Raw genomic sequence first — 18,487 nt, forward strand, 5'->3', positions numbered from 1 at the left:
TGGACACTTTTATCAGGCCATACAACTAAATAAGGAGTACTTTAAAAAAAAATGTTTATTTGTTTTGAGAGAGGCACGGAGAGAGAGTGAGAGACAGAATCCCAAGCAGGCTATGCACTGTCAGCGCAGAGCCTGATGCAAGGTTCAAACTCACGAACCGTGAGGTCATGACCTGAGCTGAAATCAGGAGTCAGATGCTCAACTGACTGAGCCACCCAGGCACCCCAACAGTGAGTACTTTTTAGCCCTCCAAAGTATAGAAATGAAGGAGATGGTCTTCTCCAGTGAACAGAGTGGTATCTTTCTATTGGACCAATGTGACAGTCTCCTGAGAGGCTTTTCCCTTTTTTCTTCCATGGTGCTTTTCAAGCAGTTTTATATATGTCAAAGTGCTCTGAGATGGTTGTTACAATTTCCAATTGTCCCTGATGAAGTTAGGGGAGGAGGTAGCACAAGTTTACTGGCAGACAAATCCATGAGAAATTGGCTGAGGACTGGTCAAACGCAAACATTTGGCTTCCAAGTGTCTTGTGCCTTTAACTACTTGCACTGCTGACCTATGAATTAGCAGCCTCCCGGCAGGCAGAACATGTATTTTTAAAATTCCCTCCTTTGGGAGATTTCTCATACACAAACCAGACTGAAGAAAGTTCCCATAGACACACAACATACAAGACTGTGGGCAAGTAGACAGGAAATGATGTTAAAAGTCACATTTCACCAGCGGACACTAGACTCCAATCAGAACCCAAAAATCTCAGAGACAAATAGTAAACTTGACACTGAAGGCCAAATCAATAATCAGAGTTGAGTCATTTACCATCATTATTTGCGTAGGTTTAACTATGTGGACACATTTCTTCATGTTCATTGATTTCAGGGCTGGAAGAACCCTTAGTGATCATCTCTTTTAATATATAAAGAAACAGACTAAAAAAGATTAAGTAACTTGACTGAGGTCACTCGGAGCTGTCCAGTACAACTAACTCCCTAGGGGATATACTTAAATGGGCATAAGGATACCATACACAGAAGGTAGGTAACATGCATGATGGTTATTCCTGTTTAAAAAGCAAAACAGCATCACATAGACTTTCCAGTACAACCCGGATAACACTATTCAAGGGCAAGAGGGCCTTGAATTAGGAAGTTGGAAGAGAGTGATAAAGGCTAGCCAGTAGCCACAGACCAAGATGGGGAAGCCAGCAAGGGAATGGAGAAGCGGGCCTGAGGTTCAGGAAGTCCATAGCAAGAGCAAGGCAAGGCAGCTGTGGCAGGAGACTGGAGATGTGATACCTGCCGAGGACAGAGCATTTACTCGCTTCACTCATTCTGCTCAGCCAGGCATCCATTTAGAGAGAGAGGGAGAAAGTCAGAGTCCAAGAGCAACTTTTCTTCAGGTTTTCTGTCTCCTAAAGATTCTGCTTGTTAACTCTGAATTTATAGGTAACCACCCCCTTCCATGGTATTAGTTAATGATTGACTGCTGTTTCTGCTAAGCTGCTATTGGGCAGATTTTTCCAATAAATTTCACTTTAAAAGTGTTGTTTAACCCTGACTGCACATTAGAATCTTCCGGGTAGCTGAGGAAAAAAATGCTGATGTCAGAGCCAACCCCAATTAGATTCTGATTTCATTAGTCTGAGGTTCTAGCGTTGGTGTGTTTGAAAAACTCCCCAGGTGATTCTAATAAGTAGCTAGGGTTGGAACCTCTGATTTAAAACATCAGGAGAAGTTTCAATCAACTAGCCAATTGTTTTCAATTACAATAGCATTGTTTTCTTCACATCTGGCAATGTGATTCATTAAAAATAATGATATAATTTGTAGAACAAACTGTCATAGGGCTTTCTCATCACCTACTCATTTTTTGCTAAATAAAGTCAGCATATGGCTGAATTCAACAGTAAATCTGAAAGTGATGATTTCACGGAAACTTATCTCCATCATCTTGTGTCTAAGTCACATCACAAAGATTTGCTCTAGTAATCACTCCTCTTGATCTTTATGTTGAAGACATCTGGGCAGTCCAGGGTGCTTGGGGCTTATCAGAGATTCCAGACATTTTGCCACCAGAGGTCTTTCTGTGCTCTGGAAATTCAGCAGGGAAATCAGTGTGGGCTGGAATAATTAGTAATGTGGAATTCCTTGCTGCTTTGGGGCCCTCTCACTTTTATCTAAGCAGAAGATTAAAAGTATTGCCTTCCTTTTCTTATCTCCTACCTCATTTTTTCTTCTTTCCTTCTAAAGCATTATAGAATACAAGAGATAGGACAAGCAAAAGTCACAGATTTATAAAACAGAATGTAATTAAAAGTCATTGAGTTCAGAGGCGCCTGGGTGGCTCAGTTAGTTAAGCAATTGACTCTTGATTTCGACTCAGGTCATGATCTCAGGTTTCATGGGTTTGAGTCCCATGTAGGACTGTACGCTGACCCTGCAGAGCCTGCTTGGGATTCACTCTCTTTCTGCCCCTCCCCTGCTCTTGCTTTCTCTCAAAATAAACGGCTAAACTTTAAAAAAGAAAAGTCATTTAGTCCAACCACCATCTGAGACCAAGAGACCTTGCCAAGATTACACACTAGATCATGCCTGGAGCTGGAGCTGACCTGGGTACCTGACTCCCAAGCCGCATTGGGTTCAAGATACCACCTGACCTTTCAAAATAGCTCAAAGATATTCTGGAGGGCTTCCACCCTCCACCAGACATCTTATCCTTGTCAAACTAGATCCCTTTCACTCCACTGATCGACATATTTTTTGATGCCTTCTCAGACCCATCCTGCTTAATTCGGGACATGATCGCTTCTGAACTTTGCTGCCTTCTTCCTCGCTATTTAGAGCCCTATGCTAATACTTGTGTATTTTCTATTTTTACATGCTCCTGCTTGATGTGCATTTATTGGATACCTGCTGTTGTCAAACGTCACAAGGTACTGAGAGTAAATACAAAACAGAGAACGGCCCTGCTCAGCGGAGGGTCTGGCTGGGGCTAGACCCCAGTAACCATCGTCTTGGGTCGCTTTTCCCGGCTCTGCTGGTCCGGGTCTCTGCGGCTGCTCAGGCCCAGGGGGGGAGGGGCTGGATGTACGGATGTGAAAGGAGCTAGCATGGGGGGGAAGACCCCACGAGGAGCCAGCATGGGAAGAAAAACCCCACGAGTGAGCTTCTGCTCCACGGGCCACAGGGCAGGTCAGCCATCCCCTAACTCGGTCAAACCCGGGTTCTGCCCGCTTTCGCCCCAGATGGGAAGGCGGGCCCGCCAGGGGAGGGGCCTGGGAAGAGCGGGCGGAGGGGTGGAGGAGGGGGAGAGGAGGGAGAAGGAAGAGCCTGAGGGGAGGAGCCAGGGGAAGAAACCCCGGAGAAGCTGGAGGAGAGGGCGGCGGAAGGGACAGGAAGAGGAGCCGAGAGGGAAAAGGCGCGCGGAGGAGCCAGGGAGGAGGAGGAGCCTGGGAAAAGCCGGGGGAGGAGCCAGAAAAGAGGGTGGAGCCTGGAGCCGGGGGAGGTGCCAGGGGCGGGGCCGGGAAAGAGGCGGAGCCGAGGGAGAGGCCTCCAAGGCCACCGCCGCGGCCGCCGCCGGTGCGCGTTCTTCTCCCGCGGGCCTGGCCGCCGGGGCGTTCCCTCAGCCGCCGTTCCTCGAGGCGTGGGTTCTGGCGGCCCCAGTCGACTAGTACGCCCCGCGCGCCCCCCGCGGGTCGCCGCCGCCGGGGCCGGGGGCCGCGGAGACCTGGGCGCTCCCGGCCGCCGCCGCTGCCTCTCTCGGCGCCTGGGGCCGGCATGGAGCTCTTCCAAGCCAAGGACCACTACATCCTGCAGCAGGGCGAGCGCGCGCTGTGGTGCAGCCGCCGCGACGGCGGCCTCCAGCTCCGACCCGGTGAGACTGGCGGCGCGGGGTGGCCTCGGGCCCGGTGCGGCGGGGCGGGGTGGGGGGCGAGGAGGGGGCGCGGCCGGGCCCCTAGCCGCGGGCAGCCGGACGGGCGCCGACTGCGGCTCAGGCGCGCGGGGCGGGGCGGGCGCGAGGGGAGGCGCACGAGCTGTCATTATTTCCTGGCGGGAGGGAGCGCTTGCCTCGCCCCTTCCCCTCCGCTGGGGACAAAGGGCCGGCGACCCTCGTCCCTCCGAGCGCGCCTCCGCGTCGAGATCCGCTCTGCTGCCGGTGGGGAGCGGATCCGAGCTGAGTCGCGGGGTCGGAAAGTTGGGGCGAGGTGCGCCTGGCCTTAGAGGCCTCTTCCACTCTGGAGCGGTTCTGGCACGTCCTCTGAGACAAGTTCTGGGTTCGAATCCCGTCCGGATCTCAGACCAGAACCGACGCACCAGCTCAGTGGAACGTCCTGCCAGAGCTTCACTCCCTGTTGACATCTGTGTGTTTCTGGTCCTTTCTTGTTAAAGGTGTGACTTCCTTCTGCCTACCTCGTAAGCACCCGATTTAAAGCACCCTTTCTTTGATTTTAGTGTTACAGTTGAACTGCATCGTAATGTTAAACTTTTAATACTTTTGTATGACTCAGTATTGTGTGATACAGGATGTGTCGTGGGGCCGCATTTGGGTGTCATATAAGCTGTTAGGAGGTGCCTAAGTCTGCAACGATGAGTTTGTGTTAGGAAAGTTAGTTGACAGTGGTGAGTTAAATAGAGCAGTTCCTGCCCTCAAAGAGCTGACAGTCCAGGACGCGGTTTCCTTTATTGGGGGGCGGTGGGGGGGGGGATCTCAGTGCACCTCTCCTTTGAGGTTCCCAGTTATTTTTTCCTGAGAACCTCCGAGAGCTTTCATTTTAGGAGAAGTGAGAGGACAGGGCTCTTTAAAGAAATAGCCAGAACATTTAAAATTTATCTGTAATTCTGTGTGTATTGTAGACAAGAATTCCATGGTATGAATTGAGAAGTATAGAAGGTCCAAATGAGCTTTTTCACATGACAGCTGTTAGTGTTTATAACAACATGGTTTCCTCGGACCTTTTCCCTTAATAGGTTATTCCCATTCCCCACAACAACCTTACAAAGCAGGTGGTGGTATTCTCTTTTTCAGGTGAGAAGAAGACAACGTGTGAAACTTGAGTAACCTGCCTGGGTTCACAGAGAGAGCCTGCCAGAACGCTTTCTGGCAGGTTCCACTGCTTTCTTATGGGGGCCTGCTAGTTGATTTGTGAGAGCAGTGAAGGAGAACTTATTATTTTTTCCTAGGCTCTGGCTGTATTTTCCTGCAATTACATTTTATTTCCTCTACTCAGAGTAAAGACAAACTACCACGCTCAGATAAGGTTCCTGATGATCTTGGGACAGAAGTTGCTGTAGACAGGATAAATTTGACCAGTCTCCAGTCATTCTCTTCTCTGTTTTTTCTGATTTGACCATTTGCCTAACACCTCCCACCCCTCTGCCCCTCCAGTTGGAGTAAGGCTTCAAATGCCCCTTGAAGAAAGGTAGATTGCAAAATTCTCCAGGCTGTCTAACAGCCGACCCTTTAGATTCTTAGGGCTTGGCTATTACAGCTGGATGAACTTGAGATCATCTCCAATTCATCCGGCAGAACACTTTTCTGTGGCGCATTTCCTGGACTATAAAATGAGGGTTGGGCTTTGGAGTCCTTGTACATAAAATGTGTTTAAAACAGCACTAATTTGTTCGGTGTTTGTTCAGTGTACATCTTGGAGGACAAGAATTAATGTGTTTCATAAAAAACAGCTCTCTAGGTGGTCACCTGTGAATTTGGGCCGTGGATTGAGACCTATATAAATAGGGTGGACTTGGTTGTTTCCATTTCTAGGGCTAGTCTCTCCTTTCTGTTGGCCTCTAAGATTGACAGAGGTGAACCAAGCTGGTGGGATTGCATGCAAGGAAGTAAGGTCATGGAAACCTTGAGAATAGGAGGGGTTTTAGGTGAATTATTTGTCTTTTCCTTGGTTTGTGTTTGTTTCTTGTACACAAGAGGCTCTCCAATCCTAATGGTTGCTTGGGCATAAATTACTCAAAGTGAAGTAAGTCAACTCTTCTTGTATGCTTTCAGTGGAAGGCTACCGAAACACCTACTTCTGAGCTCAAGAAGCTCAGTGAGTCACAGGCATAAGCCTTTAATGAATATTCACAGGGTAATGTGGGCCTAGATTTTGTATTAAGCCATGTGGTTTGAATTACTGTTTATATATCCAAAGTCCATATCAGAAGGCAAATTAAAAGTTTTTTTTCCTGAATAAAATGATTGTAGTCTGTGCAATTAAGTTCATATCACTTCTGAGGATATAGCAGACCACAGACAGAAGTAGACTAAAAATCTAGAGGAAGGAAGAGGCCATTATGTTTTTGAAGTAACAGCTTGTTTTGGTCTTCAGGTGTGTTCAAGTGTAGCCAGTGAATAAAGAATCCCGTGCATTTAACTTTTCCAAATAGTTTTTCCTATCCAGTACTCAAGGTCCTTTCTAAAGAATGGCTATTAATAATGGTATTTTAATTGGATAAGTGTTTTTCAGATCTTTTTCTATAGAATCATTTAATATTGTCTTCATTTTATTGGCTCTTTTCCCTCTGCTTTTACGGACAGCTTTGCTATTGTTTGTAATGACAGCATTTAAAATCTTTCATTGCTTCCTATTGGCTATTTAACTGAATGGGTTACTGACCAACTCCTTTTTTCTCTTCCAAAGGGCAGTATTCTAAAACCAAAAAAAGCCTGTGGGCATTGTGGTTTTTGTTTTCGGCTATTGAACCACCTGAAACAGGACTTGTCTTTTTCCTAGAGACATCAAAAGAATCTGTATTGATATTTAAAGTTAAACGACCATTTCCTTGGCCTGGAATGTTTGTCAGCCCCTTTTCCTGCCTAATTTATTCTGTTAAGTCCCTGCTCAGATACCGCCTCCCCGCTGTGCTCACCCAGGCCCACATCCCTGGGGCAGAATTACCGGTCACCTTTATTGTGTTTCTAGGTGCTTTATACACTTAGTACACACTTTGATTATAGCCCATACTGCATCACATGGTAGTACTTTGCTTGCTTCTTTCCTGTTGGGCAGCGTATTCCCCAAGGCAAGGACTTTCCTCATCTTGGTATGTGGGCTTTACAGTAGTTAGGATGAAGAAGGCATTTTTGGTTGAGTTGAGCTAAAGTCCGGGTTTTCTCTCAGTGATGTCATTGCCATAAAAATAGGATGTTGTGTTATGCTTAATATTCTTTTTAAGCCCTGTTTTGAATATCTTCTAATTGGGGCAGAAAATCTCTGTCCAGCAGGGTGAGGAAATAACCATGAGAAAGGTGTATTTCCACTTGTGTTATTTTTCTATCTGATTTAGTATCACCTTTTTTTTTTTTTTTTTAAATCCCTGTGGTAGTATTCCCTATTTTCTTAACATTGCTTGAATTTTTCAGTTTTTTCTTCTAGCTAAACACTTGAGTGCTGTTATTTTTTTATTTTTTTATTTTTCTGCTGTTTCCACTTTTTTAAGGGTAGTGAGGAGTCTGTATTCATACATAGCAACTGCTTTTCGGTGGATGCTTCTGTCTTGCAAGGTAATGACTACCAGAGATTGTCTTATGTTCTGCCAGGGAAAATGATAAAGCTCCGTGTGAATATTCACTAATCTTCCTGGAGTGGTGTTTTACTATCTGAGAATAAGGATTATAATTTAAAGACTTAAAAAAAGGAATATAAAACAGTCTACTATTGGGGAAGGGTGATAAGGTCTTATCTCTTTAGTCTTAAACATTGCTGCTACTAGCCTTGTGGCTTTGTCTGATATGACGGTGTTATGTAATTTCCTGCTGAGTATTGGTTCATTCTATTCTGAGACTGAGTGACCATGAAAAGATGAGAGCGAGCATCTGTCATATACATAACATTCATAAGCCTGTAAACTATATTTATAGTTATGATACTCTAATGAATACCAGAGAACATTTTTTTTTGGAGGGGATAGTGGCTCTCAGAATTCACAGAAACGTTTAAAAGTGTTCCTGTTCTTTGTCGAGTTATTTTTTGATGAAAGTTATTTTTAGTATGCCATATGAAGTTAACTTTTTGAATGAGAAATTGTAGCTCTGGAATTGAAATAACATAGAACTTTTATCTCTTTTCAGGAATCGTATTTTATGAAACTATATTCAGTTTATTTAGAGTTTTTTAGTGTCATTTGCTGTTTACTTGGGGGAAAAAAAAGATTTTTGAACTTTATCTTTTTTAAACACCACGTTTACTAAAAATTCACAAATTACCACGACAAAATGTAATTGGGCATTTTGATTTAAAATTGGATTATTAAATCTGTTGTAAAAATATTTTAACCATTTTGTTGAATAACTAGGTTTTTTCCTGGTGTCTTTAGTCTTCAGTTTCCTTTAAGCAGTTTATCAGTTTTATACCCCAAACCCCTTTTCTCCCGTATTTTCTATTTCTAACAAGCTAGCAGTTAGATTGTACATTTATTTTTATGAACATTGGTGCGTGCAAGATAGAAAAGACCGCTGTTTCTACTCCCCCACTTCTTTAGCTTAAAAAAACCTAGTTTTTCTAAGGTGACTGATGACCTTTGCAATCAAGTTTTACAGATTGTGGGAAGTTTTTGTGCATATTTTGTTGTCTACATTGTCAACCGAGATTAATCATAGTAATAGTAACAGCTTTTATTTATTGAGCATTTTTCTGAATCAGATAGTGTTCTGAGCTCTTAACACGTACTGTTTTATTTCATCCCCACAATAAACATCGGGAGGAGGGTTTATTATTATCCTCATTTCATAGGTGAGGAAACTGAAGCACAGAGAATGAATTTGTCCAAGTTCAAAGAGTAAGAGTTAGGCTTCTAACCCAGTATATGACTCTAAAGCCAAATTTTCCCCAGTATTGACAAAAATGTTTTATAAACCTTTCTACCTTCTTGACTACAGTTATAGGATTTATATTTTAATGGTAATATCTGAAATGTATCTTTCGCTATCATAATCATTATAGGGTAGCATATGTAGAGAGTAAAAGAGCCTCACATGTCAGAGCATGCACATTGAGAAAGGATCTATGTAGAATGAAAGGCTGATAACTGGGACTACTGGTCAGTCTTTGATCCTACCCCTGCCCTGACTCCTTGTACCAGAATTAGTTCATGTAGTACAGGGAACATTGTTATATAATTGACTAATTGTTTTTCCAGTTAAGGTCAGTTTATCAGGTTTCTCTTCGGTTCTTAGAACATCTGCAGTTTGGGCAGGGAATAGATACAGGGTAGATCTTTGAGCAGAAACATCGATATGTACTGGATGGGAACTATTTCACCCAGTGATGAGCAACTTGAAGCCTTTCCCAGTCTCCCATCAGGAGTCCTAGATCCAATTTCACAGGCATCCTTTCAGAGCACGCAGAGCAGAGAGGGAGTGGAGGAGAAAACGTCTTCGGGGCAGCCACCTTCAAAGAGGGGAAGAACCTCTGTAGAGTCCCTGGTTCCCAGATGCTTGGGCTGTGACCAGGCCTTAGCCAGCAGAGGCCACGACTTGCCAAATGCTGGTTTCAGGAGAGGCAGTCTCAAGGCCTTTTAGGCTAGAGCATTCCGGTGCCAGAAACCAGGGAGCCCAGACAGCTTGGTTTTTGAGAAATTTGGTTGCATTGGTGCTGCTCCCCGATGCCCAGCAGCTTGACTCCCCTTTGTCCTAACTTCCCAGGCTAATAACTCAGCCCAAAGAAGGACATATTGGAGGCACCTGGGTGGCTCAGTCGGTCAAACATCTGACTTCTGCTCAGGTCATGATCTCGCAGTTTGTGAGTTCAAGCCCCACATCAGGCTCGCTGCTGTCAGCCTGTCAGCACAGAGCTCACTTCAGATCCTCTGTCCCCACCTCTCTTCTGCCCCTCCCCTACTTGCGCTTTCCCAAAATATAAATATTTAAAAAAAAAAAAAGGAGGTGTAGATTTATAGTTATTTCTCTAGCGCCTGGCCCATAGCAGGTCTTCTGTAAAAACTATATTGAATGAATTGAAAGGATTCTGGTCCCTGGTCAACCCTGGGTACCCCGAGCAGCAAAGGGTCTGTTGGGAAGATTAAATGGAGAAGATAGGAACAGAAGACTAGAACACTGCCTGACTTGACACAGCAAAAACAACAAAAAACGTGGTAATTTCTCATTGTCATTTTATTCATGAAGGGAGGAATCGGACTTTTAAGTCTGGAATTCAATGGGGCGCCTGGGTGGCGCAGTCGGTTAAGCGTCCGACTTCAGCCAGGTCACGATCTCGCGGTCCGTGAGTTCGAGCCCCGCGTCAGGCTCTGGGCTGATGGCTCGGAGCCTGGAGCCTGTTTCCGATTCTGTGTCTCCCTCTCTCTCTGCCCCTCCCCCGTTCATGCTCTGTCTCTCTCTGTCCCCAAAATAAATAAAAAAAACATTGAAAAAAAAAAATTTAAGTCTGGAATTCAATAAATCTCTTCTGTCTTTGAATGAAAATAAATGGGATGCGAAGACATTTTAATTTTTCTTGAACTGGCCATTATGCAAAAACCACAAATCGCTTGTTGCTAATTTTGGTCCTTGTGATTTATGACAAAATTGGGTTGTCCTTGCTTCGGCAGCACAGACGTGACAAAATTAGGTGATGTATTTGCAGATAGATACTAGACTATTAGCAAATCAAACTAGTTTGTGCTGTTGAGTGGATTCTCAGAGCCATAGGCTAACTTTGGTGTGGTTTCATGGGGATTTAAATGTGTTGGGTCTTTGTAAGCAGTATCTCTCTATGAGTAAACTGTAAACTGTTCTATTTCTGTTCAAAAAAATTTTTTAATGTTTATTTTTGAAAGAGCGAGCGTGAGCAGGGGAGGGACACAGAGAGAGGGAGACACAAAATCTGAAGCAGGCTCCAGGCTCTGAGCCGTCACCACAGAGCCCCACGCGGAGCTTGAACCTAGGAACCGTGAGATCATGACCTGAGCTGAAGTTGGATGCTTGACCGGCTGTGCCATCCAAGATGCCGTGTTCAAATGTTTTAAAATATAACCTTTAAAAATCTAGTTTTGCAAACACAAGTCCTGAGAAGTGACAGCAATGTCCTAGAACCTCTAACAATTACCTGTTAGCAAGTCTAAGTTATAATCATTATGTATTAACCGACCATAATTGAACTGAGAAGAACATTTGGAGTATGTTTAACAAAATAGAGAAATAATACATTTTTAAATCATCACTAGCTGTTGATAATATGTTAAGTAATAATGCATTAATAGTATTTTTCAACTGATGATAAACCCTGAACGTTTAGCATTATAGTACTATCACAACACATACTGGTAAGATCTTAATTAAATCTCGTGCTCTGTTAGGATGACTCATTTTCCGGTTGCCGTGAGACCCTTAAAGAAACTGCTCTCATTCACAAAAAAGCATCCACTCCTGGCTGCTTTCTTTGGTAAGCCTGGTTGAATGAAATACAGGTTGATTTTAGGTCAGTGTTTCTTGTTGTTATTTCTTTTAAGGTAATTCATTTTATTTCAGGTCGATTCAACTTTAACCAGGCATTTCTTTAACTTGATAGTGGGACATTTAAAAATACATTTTCTTTATGAATCTTATTTAAAAAAATTTTTTTTTAATGTTTTTATTTATTTTTGAGACAGAGACAGAGCATGAGCAGGGGAGGGGCAGAGAGAGAGGGAGACACACAATCCAAAGCAGGCTCCAGGTTCTGAGCTGTCGGCACAGAGCGCGACGCGGGGCTCGAACTCAATGGACTGTGAGATCATGACCTGAGCTGAAGTCCGATGCTTAACTGACTGAGCCACCCAGGCGCCCCTATGAATCTTATTCTTTGAAACAGCTTTTCAATTACACCAAACTTCAAATTTCACAGTTTCTGCCATGGTCAGTGTCTACAGTTTGAAACAGTCACAGTATCTGAAATATTAGGAAATTTTAAACATTGCCATAATGCTTTTAACTTTAGTAGTCTGCATGTATGATATTAATGATGCTTCTGAGTATCATTATACTTCGTTTTTATGCCAAGTATAAACGTTCTTCTCCCTATTTCAGACCGTCAGGAGACAGAACAAATTGTTGAGTAGAGTAATAGTTTGCTACTGTCCCTTCTGGGTACTTCCTGACCTCCAGGATTTGATTCTTTCTAGTAGCTGTTACATTTATCCCCCTTTACCTCTTTACAGTGCACATCTCCCTTGATTTACAATGGGGTTACGTCCTGATCACCCCTCATAAGCTGAAAATACCATAAGTCGAAAGCGCATTTAATATACCTAGCCTACCAAACATAGCCTAGCCTACCTTGAACATGCTCAGAACACTTTAGTTAGCCTACAGTTGGGCACAAATCCTCTGACGCAAAGCCTATTTTATGATCAGGTGTTGAATATCTCCTGTAATTTGTTGAATACTATACTGAAAGTGAAGACAGAATGGCTGTATGGGTACAGGATGGTTGTTTCGGGTGTGGGTTGTTTACCTGTGGGGTCACGTGGCTGACTGGGAGCTACAGGTACCCGTGACTGCCCAGCAGCGTGAGGCTGTGGTATTGCGTAACACTAGCCCGCGGGTGGGGGGGTGGAATCAAAATTTAAAATACAGTTTCTACTGCATGTATATTGCTTTTGCACCATTGTAAAGTCAAAGTCGTAAATTGGACCGTCGTGAGTGGGGGACCATCTGTATTCCCTTCTCACAAAGAAGCAGCCTCATTTTCCCCCCTCTAATTTAGCATTCTGTGTGTCTCCTTCTAAATTATATTAAGTCTGAAATTCTGTGAAGTTATTTATTCTCTCAACATTTATTGAAGACCTGTCTACTGGACACTGTGCCAAAGAAAAAGATGGATAAAATGCTATACCTTAGCCCGAGGGTATGGTCCAATGAGGGAGAGACACACAGGATTCTAGAGTGACAGGCTCTGTGACAGAGATGTACGGCCCAGCTCTGTGGGAGGCTTGAGTTGGGTATTGAAGTTCGAGGTTTTGGTGTTGTCTCCCCCCCCACCCCCGCAAGATGGTGAAAATCTGTTTTTCTTCCTAGTAAAAGGAATGGGAAGAACGGTGCCCTTTTATTTGGTTCTGTGAAGTTTCTACCAGCTGTAAATAGTCTGATTGTATGTCTCCTATAAAAGTGGGAAGCCCTGGAAGAAACTGGCTGTATACCTTAGTAGACTGCTATGGACTTCATTTCCTGGCCAGACTTCACGCTTTGTATGCACACTGCGTTCTAATTGGATATCTAAAAAAAAGTTGATAATGGCCAAACTGAAGTAGTCCGGGCTCCCCCCCTACCTCCCACCCACAGACACTCTGCTGTGGTCTTTGTTTTTTGATCTAGAAGCAGTTCATTTGAGGCCAGCTAAAGTGGCAAATCCTAGATCTGATGGTGGGTTTGAAGGCGGAGCTTTTTGTCGGTGAGGGCCTGTGGGGGGGAGAATGACACAGACCATCCTAGATGAAAGGGGTCAGCTTTGAACAAACTTTCCAGGAAAAGCCAGGAAATTATTTAAACACCAGCTGGGGGAAAGGTTGTGTCTATTTAATAATTGAAGTGCTCATTTTATACATCTTGGTCAAGAGTTCTAAAATGAGGAAAGAATGGGTGTCTGGGTGGCTCAGTTGTTGGGCTCAGGTCATGATCTGGCAGTTCACGAGTTCGAGCCCTGTGTTGGGCTCTGTGCTGACAGCTCAGAGCCTGGATGGAGCCTGCTTCGGATTCTGTCTCCCTTTCTCTCTGCCCCTCCCCTGCTCATGCGCGCGCTCTCTCTCTCTCTCTCTCTCTCTCTCTCTCAGAAATAAACATTAAAAAATTTTTTTTTAAAGAAATAAGATGAGGAAAGAAAATACCAATTATTAGCTCTGATTTAGCTTTCAGGATCCCATTTCTGAAAGATCTATCAAAGAACTGTTTTGGGGAGCACAGAAGGTGAGGGGTCTATCCCACCCAACACAATGCTGTTCCTTGGGTAATGCATTATGAGTTTACTGTTCAAGGATTTATCTAATCCTTATTTGGCCTGATCATATCGTCAGCTTCTTAAGGTAATGAGTTTGGAAAATTGCAATTTAAGCTGTACTTGCCTTCATTTATTCTCAAACCAGGTATCTTAGACATGTATCAGACCAGGTCTTTTAGACATGTATCTCCTGTGCTGGTATTCTGAATGCACTGTGGAGTCCACACCTTTCATAATTCTATACATTTCCAGCAGGTCCTCCCATGACCTGATTACATTGTCTGACCTTTCACACACAGAAAAGTTGTTTGGTTTTTTTTTCCCCTTTTATTGTCCTCTGTTCTTTTTCGAGGTGCATTGGCCTTCTCTTGAGATGGGACAACTGGGACTTTATGTGTCAGAGAATCATAACAGTTTTTCGATTGGTTATTGGTAGAGTTTAAAAAACAATTTCTGATACCCTTCATGATCATGGTCAAAACTTTGTGGCTCTGTTGCTGCACCATAATTAGAGTCCCATTTTAATAGAAAAGTCTGAAAATTCTTAAGATCCCTTTCCTAAGTAGTGTCTCTCATCTTTTAAGAATATGGGTAATTTTTTGAAACATTTCTTTTTTTTTTTTTTTTAAGTCTGTTTATTTTGAGAGAGAGTGAGAGCTCGCACATGCACACGAGCAGGAAGGGGCAGAGAGAGAGAGAGAGAGGGAGAGAGAGAGAGAATCCTAAGCCATACTTTATTTCATGGAAGTGTTTAAAGTCCTACATGGCACAGGCATCCTCTATGAATCAAAGTGATTGATAGAATAAAATTACTAATGCAGGTTCCACCCAGTAACCTATAATCCCTTAGACGAGTGATTCTCAATCGGCCAGTACATTAGAATCACCTAGGGGAGATTAACAAAATACCTATGCCAGGGCCCCACCCTGACCAACTGAGTCAGACCCTCTGAAGGGGTGGGGCCCAGGCATCCACATTTTCTCAATGAGAAGCCAGGGTCAGTAACCATTGAGTTGGAGTTCACATGGGGAAATCACCAGCTGCTAGAACTTCTAAATTGGGTTAGCTCTTTAGCTTGCTTAATGCTGGAAAATAATTACCATTAGTTCAAAGAAACGTGTATCCAACTTTGCATTTCTAAGATGGCACCTGAGTCAAATTATTCCCTAACCTGTTTCCTTGCATCATTCTGAGAACTGAGGCATGGATGAGCTACTGATGGGAACTTTCAGTTCCTCATTGTAGAACCCTTTTCCTCATCTGACTTTGGTATTGGTGATTGTCTTTGAGAGCAGTAATATCCTTTGTCTTTAGCAGGAAATGAAACTTGGGTCTGATTATTTATGCATACCCTCATACCTTATTTATTCTTTTTCTTAAAGACACAAGTGAAACTGCCTATAAACGTTAGTAGATGTGTGACACCCAGGCTTCTCTAGCCAGGGCTGAGGGAGCGCCAGGCTCTCTGGGCTCTTGGAATGAATGACTCATGCTCTCTGCAGGCATACAGTAGTTAATCAGTTGTTTTCTGTATACCGGGAAGAGGAGGGCATGTGAAAATAGAAGCCATGTGCTGCCAAAGGGGCCTGAAATAAGAGTGGAAATGTTGACCTAATGGGTCAAACAATTGAGCTATGACAAAATACCCAAATATCTTTGGGTGTATGTTACTTGAGTTATTCCACTACATTAAATTTGGTGTTATTTCAAAAGTGCTATACTTTTGCAATTTGTAAGCAACTCTACTAGCTAACTTTGAAATTCCTAAATTTTAGAACCTATTTGCAAATTTCAAATGTTTCTCTTTCAAATTTGTATGACACATTGGACCATCCCTTTCGAAGGAGCGATTAGAAAGCAGCCTGTTGCAGCACATCAGTTACATGGCTGTTCTTTGTGGAAGGATGGTAGAGGCCCATTGGTCATGTTCTCTGCCATACCATTGCCTTCTGCCTCCAGAGCAGCCGTTCATATTGGTGATAGGATGTCCATTACCGAGTGTAGTTGCTACATATGCTTAGATTGATGTCATCTACATGTGTCCTCTGTACAAGCAGACTTCTGCTAATGCCAACTTTTATTTCCTTAGTGAAGAGTGACAGGTTAAACACACACACATTTTGAAGTGAACTGTGTGCAAGGTACTCTACCAGGCAGCAGAGTCCCAGCAGGTTTTTTTTTTTTTTTAACGTTTATTTATTTTTGAGACAGAGAGAGACAGAGCATGAACAGGGGAGGGTCAGAGAGAGGGAGACACAGAATCCGAAACAGGCTCCAGGCTCTGAGCTGTCAGCACAGAGCCCGATGCGGGGCTCGAACTCACAGACTGCGAGATCGTGACCTGAGCCGAAGTCGGCCGCTCAACCAACTGAGCCACCCAGGCGCCCCGAGTCCCAGCAGTTTTAAAGACATACTGAGCTCCCCTCTTGTGCCAGGTACATTGCCTCTTTAGGCCTTCCTCTGTTTTGTCTCATCTGTACGTTGGCAAGGGAAGCCATTTTAAGTTAGCTTAAAGTTTCCTCGAATTTTCAGGCGAGTCTCCATTGTGAGAAATCACACCTGCATTATTATATTTATTGAAAAATAAATGCTTTTAGTGTTTAGAGTGCCTATTGCAAAATGCTGGTCTTTTGGGGACTTCCTTTAAAAACAGTATAAACAGGGGTGCCTGGGCAGCTTAGTCGGTTAAGCATTCAACTCTTGATTTTGGCTCAGGTCGTGAAATTGAGCTCCTGAGCTGAGCATGGAGCCTGCTTGGGATTCTGTCTCTCTCCTTCTCTCTCTGCCCCTCCCCGCCTCCTCTCAAAACTAACTAAATATGGTAAAAACAAATGTTAGTCTTTTTAAATGTCACTGAAGATAATAGTGAAATAACATTGAAGATAAAGTTGGTAGGAGAAATCCATCTTCCACTTCAATCTTTCATGCTTGCTTTTACTTATTTATTCATTTGGTTCAATAAGTATTAAATGAGTGCCTGCTACCAGTGGCAAATAGGCATAGAATTAATAAACTGGTAAGTTGAAACTTAACAATTGGCCCTTTAATTGGTTAGTTGAAATGGTACATTTTCACCTGAGTGGCTCAGTCGGTTAAGCGTCTGACTTCTGCTCAGGTCATGATCTCACAGTTTGTAGGTTCGAGTCCCACGTTGAGCACTGTGCTGACAGCTTGGAGCCTGGAGCCTACTTTGGAGTCTGTGCCTCTCTTGCTCTCTGCCCCTCCCCCACTCATACTCTTTCTCAAAAATGAATAAAATTTAAAAAATAACCTATACATTTATTATAATAAGTTATTTAATTATATAATATATAATATACAATTATTATATAGATTATTATAGTTATTATTAGGAGTTATTTCTACCTTTTTATGTTTCCCATTATGTACATGTGGTTTTGTTTTGTTTTTTCTTTTTCCTCCCACTTTTTCCTATCTTCCATTGGATAGCTTGAATTTTTGTCAGGTGTCTTTCTGTTGCTGATGAAAAGTTATACAATACATTCTATTTATATTTTTCTGTGGTTTTTTATGACTTAGGACCCAGTACTTATTTTCACATACGTAAGGAAAGTGTACCAATATTCATGTCTTTTTCCCAAGCATGTTTTTACCCCCTTTTTTAGGTTTTTACCTCTTGTAGATTCTCCCTCTGTCCTGTGTAGAGGATTTAGGGAAGGGAGGAAGTTGGCCCTGGTGCTCAATTTGCCATTTGGACCCAAACTGGGTTGCTGGGACTGAGGCTGGACACCCAGTTGTGAGCTGCGTGTTTCATGTTCTGAGGAAACAGGATTCTGGGGGCATATCTAGGCATTGCTGTATTCTCATAAAACGTTCATTACTCTGAGAAGGCTTTTGGGAATTCTGGTCCTACCATAAGATTTAATAAGTAAAAACTTTGAAGTTTTTTTTGTTTTTTTTTTTTTCCTTTTTGCCTTTCCTCTTTAAAAAAAACAAACAACAAACCATATGTAGACCTTGAAATAATCTATGGAACTATTTGAGTGGTAGGAACCTGGAATTTTAAACACTTACATTTCCCAACTCGAGCTAAAAGTTATTGAATGTTCATGTGCCAGACGTTGTGTTGGACGCTTTCTCATGATTCTCTCTCATTTGATCCTTATTAAATGCCCTACAAGTTGGATGGGATTTCCATTGACAGCAGAGGAGTTATTGCTGAGAGGGGTTCAGAGACAGCTGTAGAGCTGAGACTCTTCCTCTGGGGCACGGAGCACAGGCGTTACCCTCATTGTGCCCGCATCTCTGGACTCTGTCTCATCTCCTGGTTCCGGTGTCTGCCCAGGCTGCTCTTGTGCACCTGGCCCTGTCCTGTCACCCGGATCTCTGGCTGTAGGCCCGTCCTCTCATGTCCATCCTCTCCACGCTGGTCCTAACATTCAATCTCCAATGCAAATCTGCCCCATCTGGATGGAATGACCCCTGCGTTTACTCTCTGTTGTCCACCCCCAACTTACAGCTCTCTGCCCCACAGTACCAAACTATCTAGAGTCCTCACCACATTCAGTAAATATTTGCATGCTTGTTATGTGTGAAGCAGCCTGTCAGATGTACCGCTGAT

The 18,487-nt window shown here is 43.4% G+C and overlaps 1 protein-coding gene across 2 annotated transcripts in view; it reads left to right on the top strand.

Annotated features, from left to right (window-relative positions):
• Window positions 1–3,561: 3,561 nt before the first annotated feature.
• Window positions 3,562–18,487, top strand: part of INPP5F (inositol polyphosphate-5-phosphatase F) — an 89,696-nt gene continuing 74,770 nt past the window's right edge. The window contains exon 1 of one of the 2 annotated variants that reach the window (XM_042909411.1): window positions 3,562–3,874. In XM_042909411.1, the coding sequence (XP_042765345.1) occupies window positions 3,778–3,874 (97 nt within the window). In that variant the 5' untranslated portion in view covers window positions 3,562–3,777. The remainder of the gene's footprint in view (window positions 3,875–18,487) is intronic. The other variant, XM_042909410.1, reaches the window with a different exon arrangement.

Source organism: Panthera leo, chromosome D2 (assembly GCF_018350215.1).
Source record: "Panthera leo isolate Ple1 chromosome D2, P.leo_Ple1_pat1.1, whole genome shotgun sequence".
In the NCBI taxonomy this organism is placed as follows: domain Eukaryota; kingdom Metazoa; phylum Chordata; class Mammalia; order Carnivora; family Felidae; genus Panthera; species Panthera leo.